General features: G+C 41.2%; 1 protein-coding gene across 1 annotated transcript in view; it reads left to right on the plus strand.

Moving 5' to 3' along the window:
• LOC126158138 (sodium-dependent nutrient amino acid transporter 1-like) overlaps positions 1-18,465 on the plus strand; it is a 94,470-nt gene that overhangs the window by 64,836 nt on the left and 11,169 nt on the right. The window contains exons 7-11 of the mRNA XM_049916423.1: positions 2,976-3,079; positions 3,159-3,348; positions 10,819-10,995; positions 11,106-11,205; positions 11,287-11,463. Coding sequence (XP_049772380.1) covers positions 2,976-3,079; positions 3,159-3,348; positions 10,819-10,995; positions 11,106-11,205; positions 11,287-11,463 — 748 coding nt within the window. The remainder of the gene's footprint in view (positions 1-2,975; positions 3,080-3,158; positions 3,349-10,818; positions 10,996-11,105; positions 11,206-11,286; positions 11,464-18,465) is intronic.

Below are 18,465 nucleotides of genomic sequence, written 5' to 3' on the forward strand. Positions count from 1 at the left end.
ATTTCTTCATAGCTATTATATTCTGAAAATATCGAAAGGATTTATGGTCAGAAATATCCTGCATATTCTAACGTAAAGACATCCGTCTTACTCGTGATGGATGAAAAGAATTATCTTTCTTTAACATAATATAATAAGCAAATTTAATATAATATTCGAACAATTATTTTTCTCTGTGAGGCTTGATGTTCCAGTATAGCTGCCTACGTGCAATGGCAGTGTACGCACTTAAAATAATTTCTTTCAATAAAACTGTACCTCTGGCCTAAAATGAAATGGAAATTATTATGAGACGCCGTTTTACATTTACTGAGATTAAATAACGGCTCCATTGTAGTCACCTATACATAAAGTAATTTTCATTACTTTTTTCAAGGAGTGATGCTATACCATGTCCTTTCCCCCTGCCTTTCCCCTTGTCCGTCTCCTCCTCCCCACTCCCATCTTCTTCTCCCCTTGTCTCCCCCATCTCTTCTCTCCTCTCTCACTGTCCATCTCCTGCCCACTCTCTTACTGTCCATCTCCTTCCGCCCACATCTCTCTTTTCATATCGTCCTGACCCTTCTCCCTATGCTTCCCCTCCTGGCCCCCTCTCCCTGTCCATCACCATCTGTCCCTATTTATCTCCTACTGGCCCCTATCAATCTCTGTCTCTCACTCTCTCTGTCCATCCTCTGCTGGCCCCCTTTCTCCTTATACATCTCATCCTGCCCCTCTCTGTGTCCATCTCTTCCTCTATTCATGCCAATTTTCCCCACCAGTCTCTGTATGTACATCATTTTAGAGATGGTTGCAGGACTCAGCTGTTAGATACAAGATGTCAACTTAAATACCTTTCAGTCATTTAGTTTCCAGACTTACTTTATTTGGCAAACAGCGTTTTACTACGCCATCTTCAGGCCCCTGACCGACATGGAAGATTCTACCTCGGTTCTTATCAGTTGGTAGATGATCGCTATAGCAAGCAGAAATCTACTAATACTAGTATTACTGTCCCCTGTTTTGATCAGAACCGAAGTAGAATCTTCCTACACATCAGTCATGGGTCTGAAGAATGGCGTAGTTAAATGCTGAAACAAGTAGCCAAATAAATTCAGTTTGAGAACAAGACAGCTGAAAGGTATTTAATGTGACATTCCCACATCCATGTCCATTTGCATATGTAGCTCCTGCAAGACAGGTCGCTAAAGCAGGTCGATACTATCCCCACAAGACGCCTGTCGTTCAAGACAGGAATTGATAATGCTTTGTTTGTCCCTGACATGTAGGCTGCCTGCAAAGTATTGTTAAGGCAGGATCATACTATTTTCTCACAACACAACTGTTGTACAGGATAATCTGTATTATGATTTGTCGATATGTCATCTAGTATTGAGATATGTGACTATAAACCCCACAGTGCTCATACACATGAAGTTTACTGTTTGTGTGCAAAATTTTGCTGAAATCGATCCAGAGGTTTTGGAGGAGATATCAGACATACATACATACATATGGTCTCCTGTCTCTTTCTCTCTCACTCTCTCCCTCGCTCTCCCTTTCTCTCTCTCTCTCTCTCTCAACTTTATGGGTATACTAACTTATTAATTGGTATGTCTTCAAGATGTGCAATGACAAGCAGTTATCATTACTACCTTTTGATAAAAAAATTAAGTAAATTCCCTCTACTGATAATTTGATATTTTTTAGAGTAGTAACCTAAGTGTAAATCTGTCCACAGTACAATTCTTCCGTATTTAAGGAGTCCCCATTAGCTGATAACCTCTCAATAGATCTTTGAACATCATTGCTTTCCTTTTTTTGTGTGACTGTGTGTCTACAAGGAGTGATTAAATTCATGTATCATACGTTTCATACCTAGAGACTTCAGAAAGTAAGTTACCCATGTCGTACCACACTAAAATCACTGCGCAAGAAGAGTGATCGATTGTCCGAAGAGAGTACATATTTTGGGTTTCCTGCAGACACAGTTCTGCTGCAGTTCGAATTAACAAGTGTATCACATTGTGCAAGTGAAATGGGGCAGCAACCTGAACCGCACTCCAGAGTTGATGTATAAGGCACATTACGTTTCTTATGGGCAGAACGTCTTAATTGGCTCTGAGCACTATGGGACTTAACTTCCGAGGTCATCAGTCCCCTAGAACTTAGAACTGCTTAAACCTAACTAAATTAAGGACATCACACACATTCATGCCCGAGGCAGGATTCGAACCTGCGACCATAGCGGTCGCGCGGTTCCAGACTGTAGCACCGAGAACCGCTCGGCCACCCAGGCCGGAAAACGTCTTAATTGTTCACAGATTCACTGTGGAATTCTGCCAGTATACGGACCAAAATCAATTAGTGACATGGTGCCAACAATTTGACCAAGGCCGCACTTTGGTGATACAATCCAGATCTTGCAGCGCATAATTTCCTTCTTTTCATCAAACTGAAAGACTACCTGGGAGGAAAGATATATTCCAACGATAAGGACGTTTACACAGTGGTTCTCGAATCGCTTCGTGACCAAGGAGCGGATTTCTATAGTCTAGGTTCCAGTTGTCACCCCATTTCACTTCCGTACTATAGTGAACTTGTTATCCGAACTGCAGCAGAACTGCATCTGCAGGAACCCCGGAGCATATACTCTCCTCTAACAGTGTGCCACCCTTGTTGCGCAAAGTTCCGACCATTGTCTTTTACATACTTTGTGTCAATGAAGAAAAATAGAGTCATTTATGACTCTGATGTGTAGTGCAGCATTAAATAAAAATTACTTGGCCTACTATGATAACGTGCAGCTTACCTTTCAAGTCTTTTCTCACCAGCATAGACAATCTTTCTAAGCACTTGCGAAGTAGAGTGATATATTTCTCTTTGTTGTACCTCCACTCCGAAAGAAGCTTACAGCATAGCGTGTTAATATACCAATAAAAGTTAAGGAAAAGTCCAGATATTATGTTGTCACTATTGTAATACCGTAATTCTAGGTTTGGTACGCTGCTGTGACGCAGTGTTTTTTCTCGCTTTCCATGTCATTCGGTACACTGGTGATGCTAGCGTCGTACAACAACTTCAAGCATAATATATACAGGTAAAAACAGTATCGTATAGGTCACAGTTACTTATTATACACTAGCATTAAGCTATTAACAATAGAAAACTTTTTTCAGGGATGCTATGATAGTGACGCTGCTGGATACGTTCACCAGTTTACTGGCTGGTTTCACTATCTTCTCCATCCTAGGAAATCTTGCATATGAAATGGGTGTGGACGACATTTCTGGAGTTGTAAGAAGTGGAACTGGCTTAGCATTCATTTCATATCCTGATGCAATAGCTAAATTTGATGCAGTTCCTCAGGTAATATGGATCACCAAATATAATAATTTACTGATACTTCTATCATTTATAAAAACACTTACAAAGGAGTTTAATGTTGAGTGCAGTGATGATACTGTTACAAGTTTGCCAAGTAAAATAGACGATTACTGAAGCGATATATCTCATAAGATAGAAAGATGTACAGTTATCTCGTTGTTCTCCAAATAATTTGCATGTCGAAACTAATTTAGTTACGAACAGACGTTAATCTAGAGACTAAGTTCACTTCAATGACTTGCAGAAGAAGTACTGGCGCGTTGCGTCCTACCGCCCACTTACCTAATGCCGAAAGTTTAAGACCAGGTCCCTGGTAAATCTTGTCTTAATGATCGTTGCCGGAAAATTGTGAAAAATAAAATAAAATAAATTTTAAGATGCCGGCATGTTATTTGATCCACTCATTTGAAGTCGGCTCTTGCGTTACTTTGCAGTGTGTACCATTTTATTGAGAACAAAATTTCATCAAAGACCCATTATCTTTCTGGGACCAATATATTTTACTTTGTATTTTTACTTTTTTTCGTCAAACTTCTATTGCTTTTATTTATTTATTCATTCGGTCTGTCATCTTGAGTACTTATTTACACACAATTTTTTGTGAAAGAATACATTGTACAAAGCAGTCTATGCAAATCAGTTTTGTGGTTCCTTGAACAGCTTCATACATTACATAATTTTCTTTCCTGGTGGATAATTATTGTAACTTAACTTCTTATTTTAAATTTAGCTATGAAAATATCACACTTCACGTTATCAATGATAAATATATAGTGGCTGCTTCTTTATCAAGTCAGGCCTTGCACTTACGAGACATTTTCTTAAAAGGCTGGTAACTTGTGAGGTAATATATGAACTATTAAACGATTAATTTAACTGGTTTGATATGTAACAGTTCTTTTTACAACTTTCCATAATTTTATGGGTTGTTGAGAAAATATTATAGTCTTGAATGAAACTTTACTAGTGTTAATGAAGTTTAATCGCTTGACGTTATCCCTTCGCTTCTGTTTTATGTTTATCCTACATCTTGACCTTTCTTTCGCAGTTAAAGATTGTGCATGATTGTTAGAAGTGATTTGACTCTTCTGTCTCATCCATATTTCTAAGCCTCAATGTTGTTCCACAAAATCGGAGCCCAGAATCTTTACCATTGATTTTTTGTGTTTATAAGTGTGCTACATTCCGGAGTGCAGTCGTGTATAGAAATTTAAAATGCGGGAGTTCTTTTCTAAGATGGTATGATTGTTTCCAAGGTTATTCCGCAATTTCCAGTTGCGCATTTGACTTCTGTGTTTCGTTTAACCGAATGTGGATCCATTTTCAGTCTCTTTGTACACTGCTGTGGAGAAAATAAGGACGAAATTATCTTCGACATGATGTATCACTGCCAAGTAACATAGATTGACGAAACTTGGACCATACATACAAAGAAATGGTGCAATATAGTACAGAAAGGAGCTGAAACAAATACGCAATGAGACGAACAGAAATGACACTTAATTCAAAGCTTATAATTTACATAGAAGTCCCCACGATTTATGATGGTCCACTGGAAAGTACAAAAGGCGGAACATGATTCTTAATTGAATGTGTGATCACCACGGCAATACATGATCTGCATCGTGCTCCCATGCTGGCCACAAGGTTGGTAAGGAGCTGTTGTGATAAGGCATTCCATGCCATTCCACGGCGGATGATAACTGCTGGATGGTCGTTGGTGCACATGCACATGCTGCAAAACACATACCACACGTTCCTAATTCGATTTAAGTCGGGGAACGGGCAGGCCAGTCTGTTCGATCAACATACCTTCGTCTCAACAGCTCCTCCACCTGCGCAGTTCGATGCAATAGAGCATTTCCATCTATTAAAATGAAGTCAGGATCGAATACACCACTGGAACGACGCATATGGGGAAGGAGTACAGGGACACAGGAGTGTTGACGATGAATGTACTGTGTTCAGGAGGTCAGCGCGCCCATGCAACATTACGCCTCTCCACACCATAATACCTGGACCACCAAAACGGACGTGTTTGACATTCTGCCTGTGTTAGTTATGTGTTCCAACCTCTCGACATATGAGGCAACATAATGTACTCAAGAACATTGTTCAACATTATTGCTTTGGTGGTCTAGGTGTTATGATGAAGGAAGGTTTAACGATGCATGGGCGTGCCGACTGCCAACCTGGTCCCTAGCATGAAAGCATTCTGCAAAGCATGCACTGCCGTCTGTGGTGATCACATACCCGATTAAGGACCATCTCCCACCTTTTGTACTGTCCAGGGCACCGTCATAAATCGCGGTCTATTCAGTGTAAATAATCATCTTTGAACACCAGTCATTTCTATTCGTCTTATTGCATTTTTTCAGTTAACTTCTGTACTATACTATAGCAGATATTACTACATATGGTCCAAGTTTCATCGAACCATGTTACTTGGCAGTGACGTATCATGTGAAAGCTACTTTCGTTGTTAAGTCTTGCACACCATTGTGAGTGCAACATGGCCGTGAGCGCAGTTGCACAGAATTTTGTAGACGTTTACTTCGTAGGAGTTAGCAGTCTAATCACTGTCATCGGCTTGTTCGTAGTTATCATCTAGCATTTATCCAGAAGTTTCCGAGTCCGGGTCATCACCGTTTATATGTGTGATGACAAAGCTTCTGCAGTAGTCTGAAGTGACAAAAGTCACGGGTACTTCCTAATACCGTGTAGGACCTCCTTTCGCAAGACACAGTGCTGCAGTTCGACCTGACACGGGCTCAACAAGTAGTTTAAAGTCCCCTGCAGAAATACTGAGCCACGCTGCCTCTATAGCCATCAATAACGGCGAATATGTTGCTGGTGCAAGATGTACTGCACGAACTTACCTCTCTATTATGTCCCATTAATGTTCGCTGGGATTCATGCTGGGAGGTCTTGGTAGCCAAATCATTTGCTCGAATTGTCCAGAGTGTTCTTCAAACCAATCGCGAGCAATTGCGCTCCGGTGAAACGCAATCGTTTTTTGGGAACATGAAGGCCATGACTGGCTGCAAATGGTCTCCAAGTTAACAAACATGACCATTTATCGTCAATGGGCTGTTCAATTGGACCAGAGGACCCAGTACATTCCACTTAACCACAACCCACATCATTATGGTGAAACCTCCAGCATGCTCACTGCCTTGCTGACAACTTGGGTCCATGACTTCGCGGCGTTTGCGAACACCGTCTAACATACAGACCTCCCCACCAAGAGGAGTATGCTGTGTGACATCATTTCCGGTAGGCCGCTTGAGGGCGAACAGAATCTTCTACAGTGCTGGATTTAATGGCCGTACAAGCAAAGCAACTGAAACCACCGATTGAACGCGCTATTCATTTCATTTAATATATGAAGCACTGCAACAAGAAGAAGAGACGTTTACAAAGAAATATCCGGTGAAAAATCTGCACTCTGTAGTAATGTAATTAATTTCTGTAGATTTATCTGTATAAGCAATTCGGAATTAAGTATATATGTTGATCAACCTACCCAGTAAACAAAACTTTGGTTTCCGTTTACGTTGATTTCAAAACATACTGTTTGATCATGAGACTTGATTTACAGAAATACATCTGTTTTTAATTCTGTTGTTTCGATGTAACCATCTGAAATGGCGTTTCATGAGTGGTATGTAAGAAGGTCAAATATGTGTCATTGGATAACCCAAACGTATGATCAGGTCAATGTTTCCATATATTCAGGCATGATAAAAATCTGTCTACATATGTGATATTTTCATCACTTGTGCTGGAAAGTGGTTTCTAAAGTGAATGCTCGAAACGAATATTTCTATCAGCTTAGATAACTTTTAAAATGTTCCACCATGTATAAATCAATTTAATTACTTTAGCAGTGCTCTCAACACTTTCAATAAGATGATATTCCCCCAAGGCTAACAAACCTTGGCCAGTCATCTTATTGAAAACATTAAGCACAAGTCTGACTTTTTGTCACAGCAGATTGCTTGGATAAAGAGACTTTAAATTAAGTTTGTTGGAAAATTTTATTGCCTGTTTACATTCTGCGTCATGTACCTCTTTAACTGCAGAGAGCCATAAGCAGCAGCATACTTTCTGAAACTATTTAAAACTTGAGGTATTTTATTGTTTTATCAGGATCATTTTTGTTGATCCAATTGTTTCTGACACATTTTAATCTGTGAACAAAATCTAAAATACAAAAAAGTGCTAAAGGTGCTTAAGTATCATCACAAGGTTGTTTGTAAACAATTGACAGTTAAGGGGGGGGGGGGGGCGGCAAAGAATGACATTGCCCGTCTGTTAATAGAAGCTTTGTCCTAACAACACAGACTACCTCAAAACCTGTTGCATCTAGCCCAGAAACTATTTTCTTAGTTAGAGTGAAGAGTTCTTCACCATTTATGTTTCTCATTGGAAGGATGTTAACTACATCTTTCTACAAAGAAAGCAAACTTTGTGTCATAAAAATCTGAGCACTAGTTGCCACTCTTTTCGAACTGAATGCAGCACCCTAGATTGTGCCTCCCGTGAAGTCTAAATAAGCCTTCAAGTGAATTTCATCGACCATTAGTGAAACAACATGAATTCACAAAGAAACTGAACATCTGTTTTGTGTGCAACAGAAAATTGTCACCTAGCTGCTCAGCTGCTGGGTTTATTTGAAAATGTGAACAAATATTATACAGTGTATTAGTATGGGTTAGCACAACATAGTGTTTACTTCTTATGAACTTGTAAGCATGTTGTGATATTGAAAATAAAATACTACAAAATATAATACAATCTGACGAGTATCGTAATGGTTCTTTTGGGCACCTATTAAATTCACTTGCTCACATAAAAAATTAATTTTTCTGCTTTCAGTCTCATCAAAAGAATTTGCCTTATTTTTCAAATAATTGGTTATGAATAGAAAGTGGTTCTTTCTGGTGAAGTTTTCCAAGTTATCAACAACGTCAGTAAAGTGATTCAATTTGTTAATAGTAATAGGAATTTCCTTGTACCAAGATTTGGGATTATATTTTCACCAACATACAACTGCATAATCCGATCAGCATACACTAGAACAGAACACAAAAGTGTAGGAATATCTGTTGTTTCTATTAGAATAAAACTAACGCCCCTTCCTGATTTTATAATATGCCAATATTTGGGCAGCTTGATCCCCTCTAAGCTCTTAAGCAGCCATTAAAGACCACAAATCATCTTTCCTATTCATACTGGGAATGAACTGCTACACTGGCTGCAATAGTTGTTTCTAAGTTTCTGTTTTCCAGACACTCCCGTCTCTCATCTACATTTTTTATTAGACAAGAAGCTGACGAAAGGTACTTCGGACAGTTAGGCAGAATCCATGATATGGCTCCCAGTTTAAGGCGAGGTTTCGGAAGAGGCACAGAACATTTCTTCCCTGTGGAATTGTCGAAATAATCAGTATGTCTCCGAATGAAGAGGTGCTCGCAGACTTTGGAATAATGAGAGCTATTTTTATTAGCTACATATGATAACGTACAATGCAAATGATGCCAATAAGTACTAACGGAAACTTCTACATCTACATGACTACTCTGCAATTCACATGTAAGTGCTTGGCAGAGGGTTCATCGAACCACAATCATATTATCTCTCTACCATTCCACTCCCGAACAGCGCGCGGGAAAAACGAACACCTAAACCTTTCTGTTCGAGCTCTGATTTCTCTTATTTTATTTTGATGATCATTCCTACCAATGAAGGTTGGGCTCAACAAAATATTTTCGAATTCGGAAGAGAATGTTGGTGATTGAAATTTCGTAAATAGATCTCGCCGCACCGAAAAACGTCTTTGCTTTAATGACTTCCATCCCAACTCGCGTATCATATCTGCCACACTCCTTCCCCTATTAGGTATAATACAAAACGAGCTGCCCTTTTTGCACCCTTTCGATGTCCTCCGTCAATCCCACCTGGTAAGGATCCCACACCGCGCAGCAATATTCTAACAGAGGACGAACGAGTGTAGTGTAAGCTGTCTCTTTAGTGGACTTGTTGCATCTTCTAAGTGTCATGCCAATGAAACGCATACGCTCGCCTTCCCCACAATATTATCTATGTGGTCTTCCCAACTGAAGTTGTTCGTAATTTTAACACCCAGGGGATTAGTGTCGGTTGCCTTCAGAACAAATCGATTAAAACTGACTCAGTATTTTATGTTATAATGCTAAAAATATTTCTGAGTAAGTAAATCACAGTTTGCCAGTGATTCGATGCTGTATACAATGTACTTGCTCTGCTATAGAAAGATATCAGGTCAGCCGAAATCACGTTGTTACTGAGCAACTGGACATCATGCTAACTTAAACGCAATGTAAGTTGCTCATGCTCTCTATATTAAAGCACCCGCTCCCTGAGAGAATCTAACTGAACTGTAAAGGTGCTGAGCTTACCTTTGAATTATGTGTAACCTGAAAATTTTCACTTTGTAGTGCAGATACCCATTTCTGCTGGAGATCTGTTTTGCGCTATAGCTTACAGGAACGGCACAATTTCTTTGTAAATGATAAAGTTCGGCGCAACTTCTTTCTGAATGACACACAGATTGGTAGTTGAGAGCTAAGTCGTGAGATTTTGTTATGCTTTCACGAAAGAAGTTCACGCTTTAGCGCTGATGCTTGTTTACAATGACAGTCTAGCGGCGATTACGTCACAGTTACGCCTTGAGGCCTGAGTATCAGAAGGTGTTGGGTGTGCATCACACTCTGACCCTATCCATTCAGCTCTTACCAACTGAAATCGGAATTCATCTGACCTGTCCAAAGTTTTCCAGTCGCCTAGGATCCAACCAGTATGGTCACGAGTTGACGAGAGGCGCTGCAGGCGATGTAGTGCCGGTAGCAAAGGCACTTGCGTCGGTCGTCTGCTGCTATCGCCAGTTAACGCTAGATTTTGCCGCACTGTCTTAACGGATACATTCGTCGTACGCTGTGTTGCTTGTTTGTTAGCGCTGACAACTCTGCGCAAACGCCGCTGCTCTCAGTCGTTAATTCAAGGGCTTGAGTCACTGCGTTGCCCGTGGTGAGAGGCAATGTCTGAAATTTGGTATTCTCGGCACATTCTTGACCTTGCGGCTCTCGGAATATTGAATTCCCTAACCATTTCAAAAACGGAATGTCCCATGAGTCTAGATCCAACTACCGTTCGAGGTCTGTTAATTTCCGTCGTGAGGCCATAATCACATTGGAAATCTTTTCACGTGAACCACCTGAGTACAAATGATAGCTTCGCCATTGCACTGTCCTTTTATGCCTTGTGTACGTGATACTACAGCAGTCTGTGTGTAGACATATCGCTGGCCCATGACTTTTGTCACGTCAGTGTATGTTATCTTTTAGCAAGAAATCTCAAGTTTTTGTATAAACTTCGCCATTTGTTAACTAAATGTTATTTTCTTTTCAGCTGTTTGCTGTTCTATTCTTTTTTATGTTGTTTGTGCTGGGAATTGGATCTGTCGCATCAATGGCGAACTGCATTATCACAGTTATCTGTGATCAGGTCCCGTCCCTAAAGTACTGGGCAGTTGCCATCACATTAGCAGTTGTCGGCTTTTTGATTGGATTGGTTTATATCACACGCGTGAGTAGAAATACAAAATAAAAGGTGAACGAATGAGCACGCTTTAAAGAATGAAGTTTCGAAACAGGTTGCCTGTAAAATATTAACTTTGTCGTTTTTAATATTGCCAGGGTGGACAATGGATTCTAAATCTGGTTGACCATTACGGAGTGACGTTAGTGGTGTACGTTCTCGCAACGATGGAACTTGTTGCCATTTGTTGGATTTATGGTAAATATGAGACGACCCCAGAAGCTGAGTAAAATATTCATCTAGGGTCGACAGAATACTAATATGCTTCTACGATTACAGGAGTTGACAGAATTTGTCAGGACATCTATTTTATGCTTGGAAGGAAGACCGGAATTTACTGGAGGCTTTGTTGGGGATTCATTACTCCAATCTTCCTGATGGTTGTGCTAATATACTCTTTAGTCACAAACACGTTAACTACCTATGGAGGAAAACTGTATCCTGATAGTGCTTATGGTAAGTGAATTACTTTTGACTAATATCCTTACATGAATGAAAAAAAAATGTGGATTGCCTACGAACTAAGAACTTTCTATTAGTTCAAATAAATGTTAATATAAGGCCGAAACGTTTTTATTCTGTAGAACGGAAATGACCCTACGAAAGAGTTGTTGAGCATTGATCATCATTGTTAATTAGAAAAATGCTACAGAAAGAGGAATTTTACGACCTACATCAGCTAGGTAACTGTATGCGGGGGACAAACAAAACAACGTGCTAAGAATTAACCAATTACACTGAGCTGGGTGAGAGCATTTATCGATATCTGCCGTACTAGCGTAATGTCTTTGATCCATTGCTTGGCAACTGCGGTTTGGGCGTCCTGCGATGGGGCAGCGACGAAGTGCCTTGCGAAGATAAAGACTCGTGCTTGAGCTTCGGGTAAGCAAGTTGGTTGAGCAACCACTGCAGTAATGCGACTCGTGGATGACATTTGGGTGGTGGCTCCATATAATGGCCAAGGTACTGGCTTCGGCAGCTGTATCCGCTTGGAGTATCGACACAGTCTATTGTATCAGACCGTGATAGCGAGGCGGACGTGTTGACCGTTAACGGGGCGGCCCCGCTGCTGCAAGTGTCTGCTTCCTGCTTGTGCAGCGGCGAGTTGCGGGTTGCAGTCCGAGCCCTTGAATATGCTGTCTTACCAGGGGGCTTGTGATGGGTTTAATTTCATTCGGGAACAACGTCGAAACTACGGTGAGCATCTGCTTTACACCAGTCTGCAGCAGGGTAGTAAAATTTTAGAAACCCTTGTGTCCTGCCGTAAAAAGTTCTACCGGCCTGATTATCGAACCACATTTCCCTGTAATGTTGTGCAGTGACGACCGGCTGGGGCGCATGGGTCGAACTGTGTTCCTTTAATAAGGAAGTGTGTTATTTCTTGTTAAGTTTTGCTCTGTCCTTTTAATAAGCAATGTGTTATTTACCGTTAAATTTTAGTAAAGTTCTGTCTCACATTTCACAGAGGGTTGCCTTGTCACTAGACACGCTATAGACTAACGAGCAACCGCTGTCCGTACGTAATTAATATTATTTTGGTGTTTATATTGTGTATTAATTTGCGTGAAACTGGTGGTACTGACAGAACTACAGCTCACCTTTACTACTACTTGGCTTTCGAACTGTTATTTGCCACTTCGGCGTTAACTAGTATTAATATTTGTTTCCTCTGGCCTCTTATGCTGGTGGCCGTGTGGTAATTGCTCTTAAATGCATTCTTCTTCTTATTATTCTTTTTTATTTACCGTCTGAAGGTTAAATATTTAATGTGATTTGTGCATTTTAAAATTCAGGTTTAAAATGGTTCAAATGGCTTTCAGCAATATGGGACTTAACATCTCAGGTCATCAGTCCCCTATAACTAAGAACTACTTAAACCTAACCAACCTAAGGACATCACACACACCCATGCACGAGGCAGGATTCGAACCCGCGACCGTAGCGGTCGCGCGCTTCCAGACTGAAGCGCCTAGAACCGCTCGGCCACCAGCGGCCGCCTTTCTGGTTTAATTCTGTGCACTTGTCGAAGTAATATTTAAAAGCTTGATGACTTTTGGTGGATTTCAGACCTCCCCTTACTGTTTATGCTCCTTGACATTGAAAGGAATTAGCAGTTATAATAGATATCTCTGTGGAGGAGCCTTTTTTCCCTATGGTTTCTGTTCAAGAGCTGCTTTCTTAGTTGTGATAACTCTTGAAACAAAATTGGCTGCCTGAGGCGGATAGTTACGTTCTGAGACATCAGTACGGGAGGGAAGCGTGGAGGTTAAAAATCGTAGAGGGAGACCAAGAGATGAACACACTAAGCAGATTCACAAGGATGTAGGTTGCAGAAGTTATTCAGAGATGAAGGGGCTTGCACAGGATAGACTAGCACGGAGAGCTGTATTTTTATTTTACTATTTATTATTTAAACGTCTAGTTCCGTAGGACCAAATTGAGAAGCAAATCTCCAAGGTCATGGAACGTGTCAGTACATGAAATTACAACGTAAAAGTAAAAACCGATGAAAAATAAAATGTTTATTAATCCAAAAAAGTCAAGCTATTAATTTAAGTAAACGCAATCAACAGTATAACATAAGAATCAGGTTGATTTTTCAAGAACTCCTCAACAGAATAGAAGGAGCAACCCATGAGAAAACTCTTCAGTTGCGATTTGAACATGTGTGAATTATTGTTAATATTTATGAATTCTTATGTTGGCGTATTGAAAGTGGATGTAGCAGTATATTGCACACTTTTCTGCACAAGAGTTAAGGAACTGCGATCCAAATGCAGATTGGATTCCTGCTGAATACTAAATGAGTTAAAACTGCTGTTACTGTTAACAAGAAACGACAGTAAGGGATATATATATATATATATATATATATATATATATATATATATATATATATATATATATATATATATATATATATATATATATATTACAGAAAGAGAGAGAGAGAGAGACAAACAGAGGAAAATGTCAAAATACACAGGGGTCGATAAGAGGTTCGCGAACTTACGCCACTTGTCGCCCGAACTGCCCGTTTCTGAGCCCAAAATATCCTTCTAGAATGGGAAGAGTTATTCCCTAAATATAATACCATACGACATTAGCGAATGAAAATAAGCACAGCAGACTAATTTTAGTGTGAACGAACACTTACTTCAGATACTGTTCGAATAGTAAAAATGGTAACACTAAGTCTTTAAACAAGATCCAGAACGTGAGCTTTCCACGACAGTTTACTATCTATCTGAACACCTGAAGTTTGAACTGTTCAGTTTCACTTACCAAATGCCCATTCTGTAAAATTAAAACGCCTGGTTTTGTTGAACTGTGTATTAGTAACTGTAAAAACTGAGTCTTACTGCGATTTAGCTTTATTTTATTTTCTACAAGTCATGAACTTATGATATGAACTTCTCTATTTGAAACCAAGCCAGTGTTGCACATAACGTCTTTTACTGTAAAGCTAGAATCATCAGCAGACAGAAGTATTTTACAATTACCTGTGATACTAGAGGGCATTCCATTTATATAAATAAGGAAGACACTGATCCCTGGGGTACCCTCCAATTGACCATACCCCACTCAGACCCCACATCACAGCTATTCTCAACACTGTGAACCAGTTGTGTGCTGCTCCCCGTATTCCATGATGGTCCAACTTCTTGAGCAATATTTCATGTTAAACATAATCAGATCCCTTAGTTAAATCAAAATATTTGCCTAGCGTTCGAAACATTTTGTTTAATTCATCCATTACCTCACAGAGAAAAGAGAATATAGCATTTTCAGTTCTTAAACGACTTCTAAAGCTGAACTGTACATATGATAGTGAATTATGTGATATAAAATGATCAATTATCCTTACATGCACAGCCTTTTCAATAACTTAAGCAAACACTGATGGCATAGAAATAGATCTAAAACTGTCTACATTATCCCTTTTTCCCTTATTATATAGCGGCTATATTACTGAGTACACCAAAAGTTCAGGAAATTAACCATTCTTAAAGGAAAAGTTATAAATATGGCTAAGTACAGAGTTAACATGTGCAGCACCTTACTTTAATATTCTGCTAGACAGTCCATCATATACATGAGAGTCTTTAGTCTTCAGTGATTTAATTATTGACTCAATCTCCCCTTGTCAGTACCACAGAGGAGTATTTCAGACATTTATCTCGGAAAGTAATTTGCCAAGAGAGTTATATGATTCCCTGTAGAAATTAAATTATTATTTAATTCGCCTGCAATGCTCAGAAAATGATTGTTAAATACTGTTCATATATCTGACTTAACATTAACACAAATATTTTTATTATGAACTGGCTTAATATTGTCGACCTCGCGCTGCTTACCAGACACTTCCTTCACAAATGACCATATGGTTTTAATTTTGTCCTGTGAATTAGCTATTCTATTTGGGTAACACATACTCTTTGCCTTCCTAATAACATTTTTAAGCACCTTACAATTGTGTTTGTGATGGGCTACTGTACCTTGAGTGTGACTACTTCTAGCGTTTTGATATAATTCCCTCTTTGTTCTGCATAATATCCTTATCCCACTAGTCAGCCAACCAGGCTGCCTTTTACTGCTAGTACCTAGTTTAGAACGTTCTAATACAAAGCAACTCTCAAAGAGCATGAGAAATGTGTTTAGGAAATCATTATACACTCCTGGAAATTGAAATAAGAACACCGTGAATTCATTGTCCCGGGAAGGGGAAACTTTATTGACACATTCCTGGGGTCAGATACATCACATGATCACACTGACAGAACCACAGGCACATAGACACAGGCAACAGAGCATGCACAATGTCGGCACTAGTACAGTGTATATCCACCTTTCGCAGCAATGCAGGCTGCTATTCTCCCATGGAGACGATCGTAGAGATGCTGGATGTAGTCCTGTGGAACGGCTTGCCATGCCATTTCCACCTGGCGCCTCAGTTGGACCAGCGTTCGTGCTGGACGTGCAGACCGCGTGAGACGACGCTTCATCCAGTCCCAAACATGCTCAATGGGGGACAGATCCGGAGATCTTGCTGGCCAGGGTAGTTGACTTACACCTTCTAGAGCACGTTGGGTGGCACGGGATACACGCGGACGTGCATTGTCCTGTTGGAACAGCAAGTTCCCTTGCCAGTCTAGGAATGGTAGAACGATGGGTTCGATTACGGTTTGGATGTACCGTGCACTATTCAGTGTCCCCTCGACGATCACCAGTGGTGTATGGCCAGTGTAGGAGATCGCTCCCCACACCATGATGCCGGGTGTTGGCCCTGTGTGCCTCGGTCGTATGCAGTCCTGATTGTGGCGCTCACCTGCACGGCGCCAAACACGCATATGACCATCATTGGCACCAAGGCAGAAGCGACTCTCATCGCTGAAGACGACACGTCTCCATTCGTCCCTCCACTCACGCCTGTCGCGACACCACTGGAGGCGGGCTGCACGATGTTGGGGTGTGAGCGGAAGACGGCCTAACGGTGTGCGGGACCGTAGCCCAGCTTCATGGAGACGGTTGCGAATGGTCCTCGCCGATACCCCAGGTGCAACAGTGTCCCTAATTTGCTGGGAAGTGGCGGTGCGGTCCCCTACGGCACTGCGTAGGATCCTACGGTCTTGGCGTGCATCCGTGCGTCGCTGCGGTCCGGTCCCAGGTCGACGGGCACGTGCACCTTCCGCCGACCACTGGCGACAACATCGATGTACTGTGGAGACCTCACGCCCCACGTGTTGAGCAATTCGGCGGTACGTCCACCCGGCCTCCCGCATGCCCACTATACGCCCTCGCTCAAAGTCCGTCAACTGCACATACGGTTCACGTCCACGCTGTCGCGGCATGCTACCAGTGTTAAAGACTGCGATGGAGCTCCGTATGCCACGGCAAACTGGCTGACACTGACGGCGGCGGTGCACAAATGCTGCGCAGCTAGCGCCATTCGACGGCCAACACCGCGTTTCCTGGTGTGTCCGCTGTGCCGTGCGTGTGATCATTGCTTGTACAGCCCTCTCGCAGTGTCCGGAGCAAGTATGGTGGGTCTGACACACCGGTGTCAATGTGTTCTTTTTTCCATTTCCAGGAGTGTATTTGTCATTTATGTTATCGTCGCTATAAATATCCTGCCACTCTTGTTCCTCAACGTGGTTTAAAAAACTCTCTATAGCCGTTGGATTAGCTTTCCTACATAGTTTGTAATTCTATGTGACATATGTTTGAGTACAAAAGTCTTTCAGTGTTAAAATTCGTGCATCATGGTCTGAAAGGCCATTCACCCTTTTACTAACAGATTGCCCATCTAACACTGAAGAATGATTAAAAATACTTTCTATGGCTGTGCTACTGTTCCCCTGCACCCTAGTTGGAAAAAACACTATCTGTATCAGATCATATGAGTTTAGGAGATCTACCAACATTCTATTTCTAGAACAATCTAATAAAAATTAATATTGAAGTAATCACATATAACTAATTTTTGGTACTTCCAATAAAGTGAACACTCTAGCTTGAGCAGAAACGCTCTGAAGTCAGAGTTAGGGGGGCCTATAAACAACAACAATTAGAAGTTTAGCTTCAATAAATTCAACTGCCCCTACACAACATTCAAATATCTGATCAGTGTGGTGCCGTGATATATCTATGGGCTCACCAGTCTTTGGACTGAAGATCACAACAACAACAACAGCAACAACAACATCTTCTGGACAAGTTAAAATATACTAATGAGCCAAAACATTATGACCATCAGCTTAATAAATTGTTTGTCCGTCTTTGGGACGAAATAGATTACCGACACTGCGTATCAGGATCCGACAGTTTGTTGGTAGGTTTGTGAAGGTATGTGGTATTAGATGCCTACGCACAGGTCATGTAATTCGCATTCGCGTAAGTATAGGGCCGCTGATTTGCGTACGTGGTGCTGGCGCACAATAGAGACCCAGATTGATTCCATAAGATTTACATCAGGCGAATTCGTTTGCTGAGACATCAGCATGTGTTCACTATAACGCTCCCCAAACGACTGCGGCACAGTTCTGGCTCCGAGACACGGAAAATTGTACTGCTGGAAGACGACATCGCCCTCGGGGAAGACATCAGACATCAAGGGATGCACATGGTTCGCGGCTGTCACGTGTCTTGAATTACTACCACAGGTCCCATGCAAACGCAGAAGAATGACTCTCATAGCATAATACTGCTCTCACCAGCATGCTCCGTGGCGGGCTGCACGTTTCGAGCCCATGTTCATGTCGATGACCGCGTTTGTTGAGATGAACAGAGACCTACTGTAGCAAAAATTTGATTCACCGGAAGAGCCGACACGTTCCCATTGCTCGACGGTCGAATGCTGATGATCCCGTGCCCACTGCAATAGTGATTGATGATGTCGTTGGGTCAACATATTAACACATAGGGGTGGACTGCTGTGGAGCTCAATGTTCAACAATG

This window comes from Schistocerca cancellata, chromosome 2 (assembly GCF_023864275.1).
Source record: "Schistocerca cancellata isolate TAMUIC-IGC-003103 chromosome 2, iqSchCanc2.1, whole genome shotgun sequence".
NCBI lineage: Eukaryota > Metazoa > Arthropoda > Insecta > Orthoptera > Acrididae > Schistocerca > Schistocerca cancellata.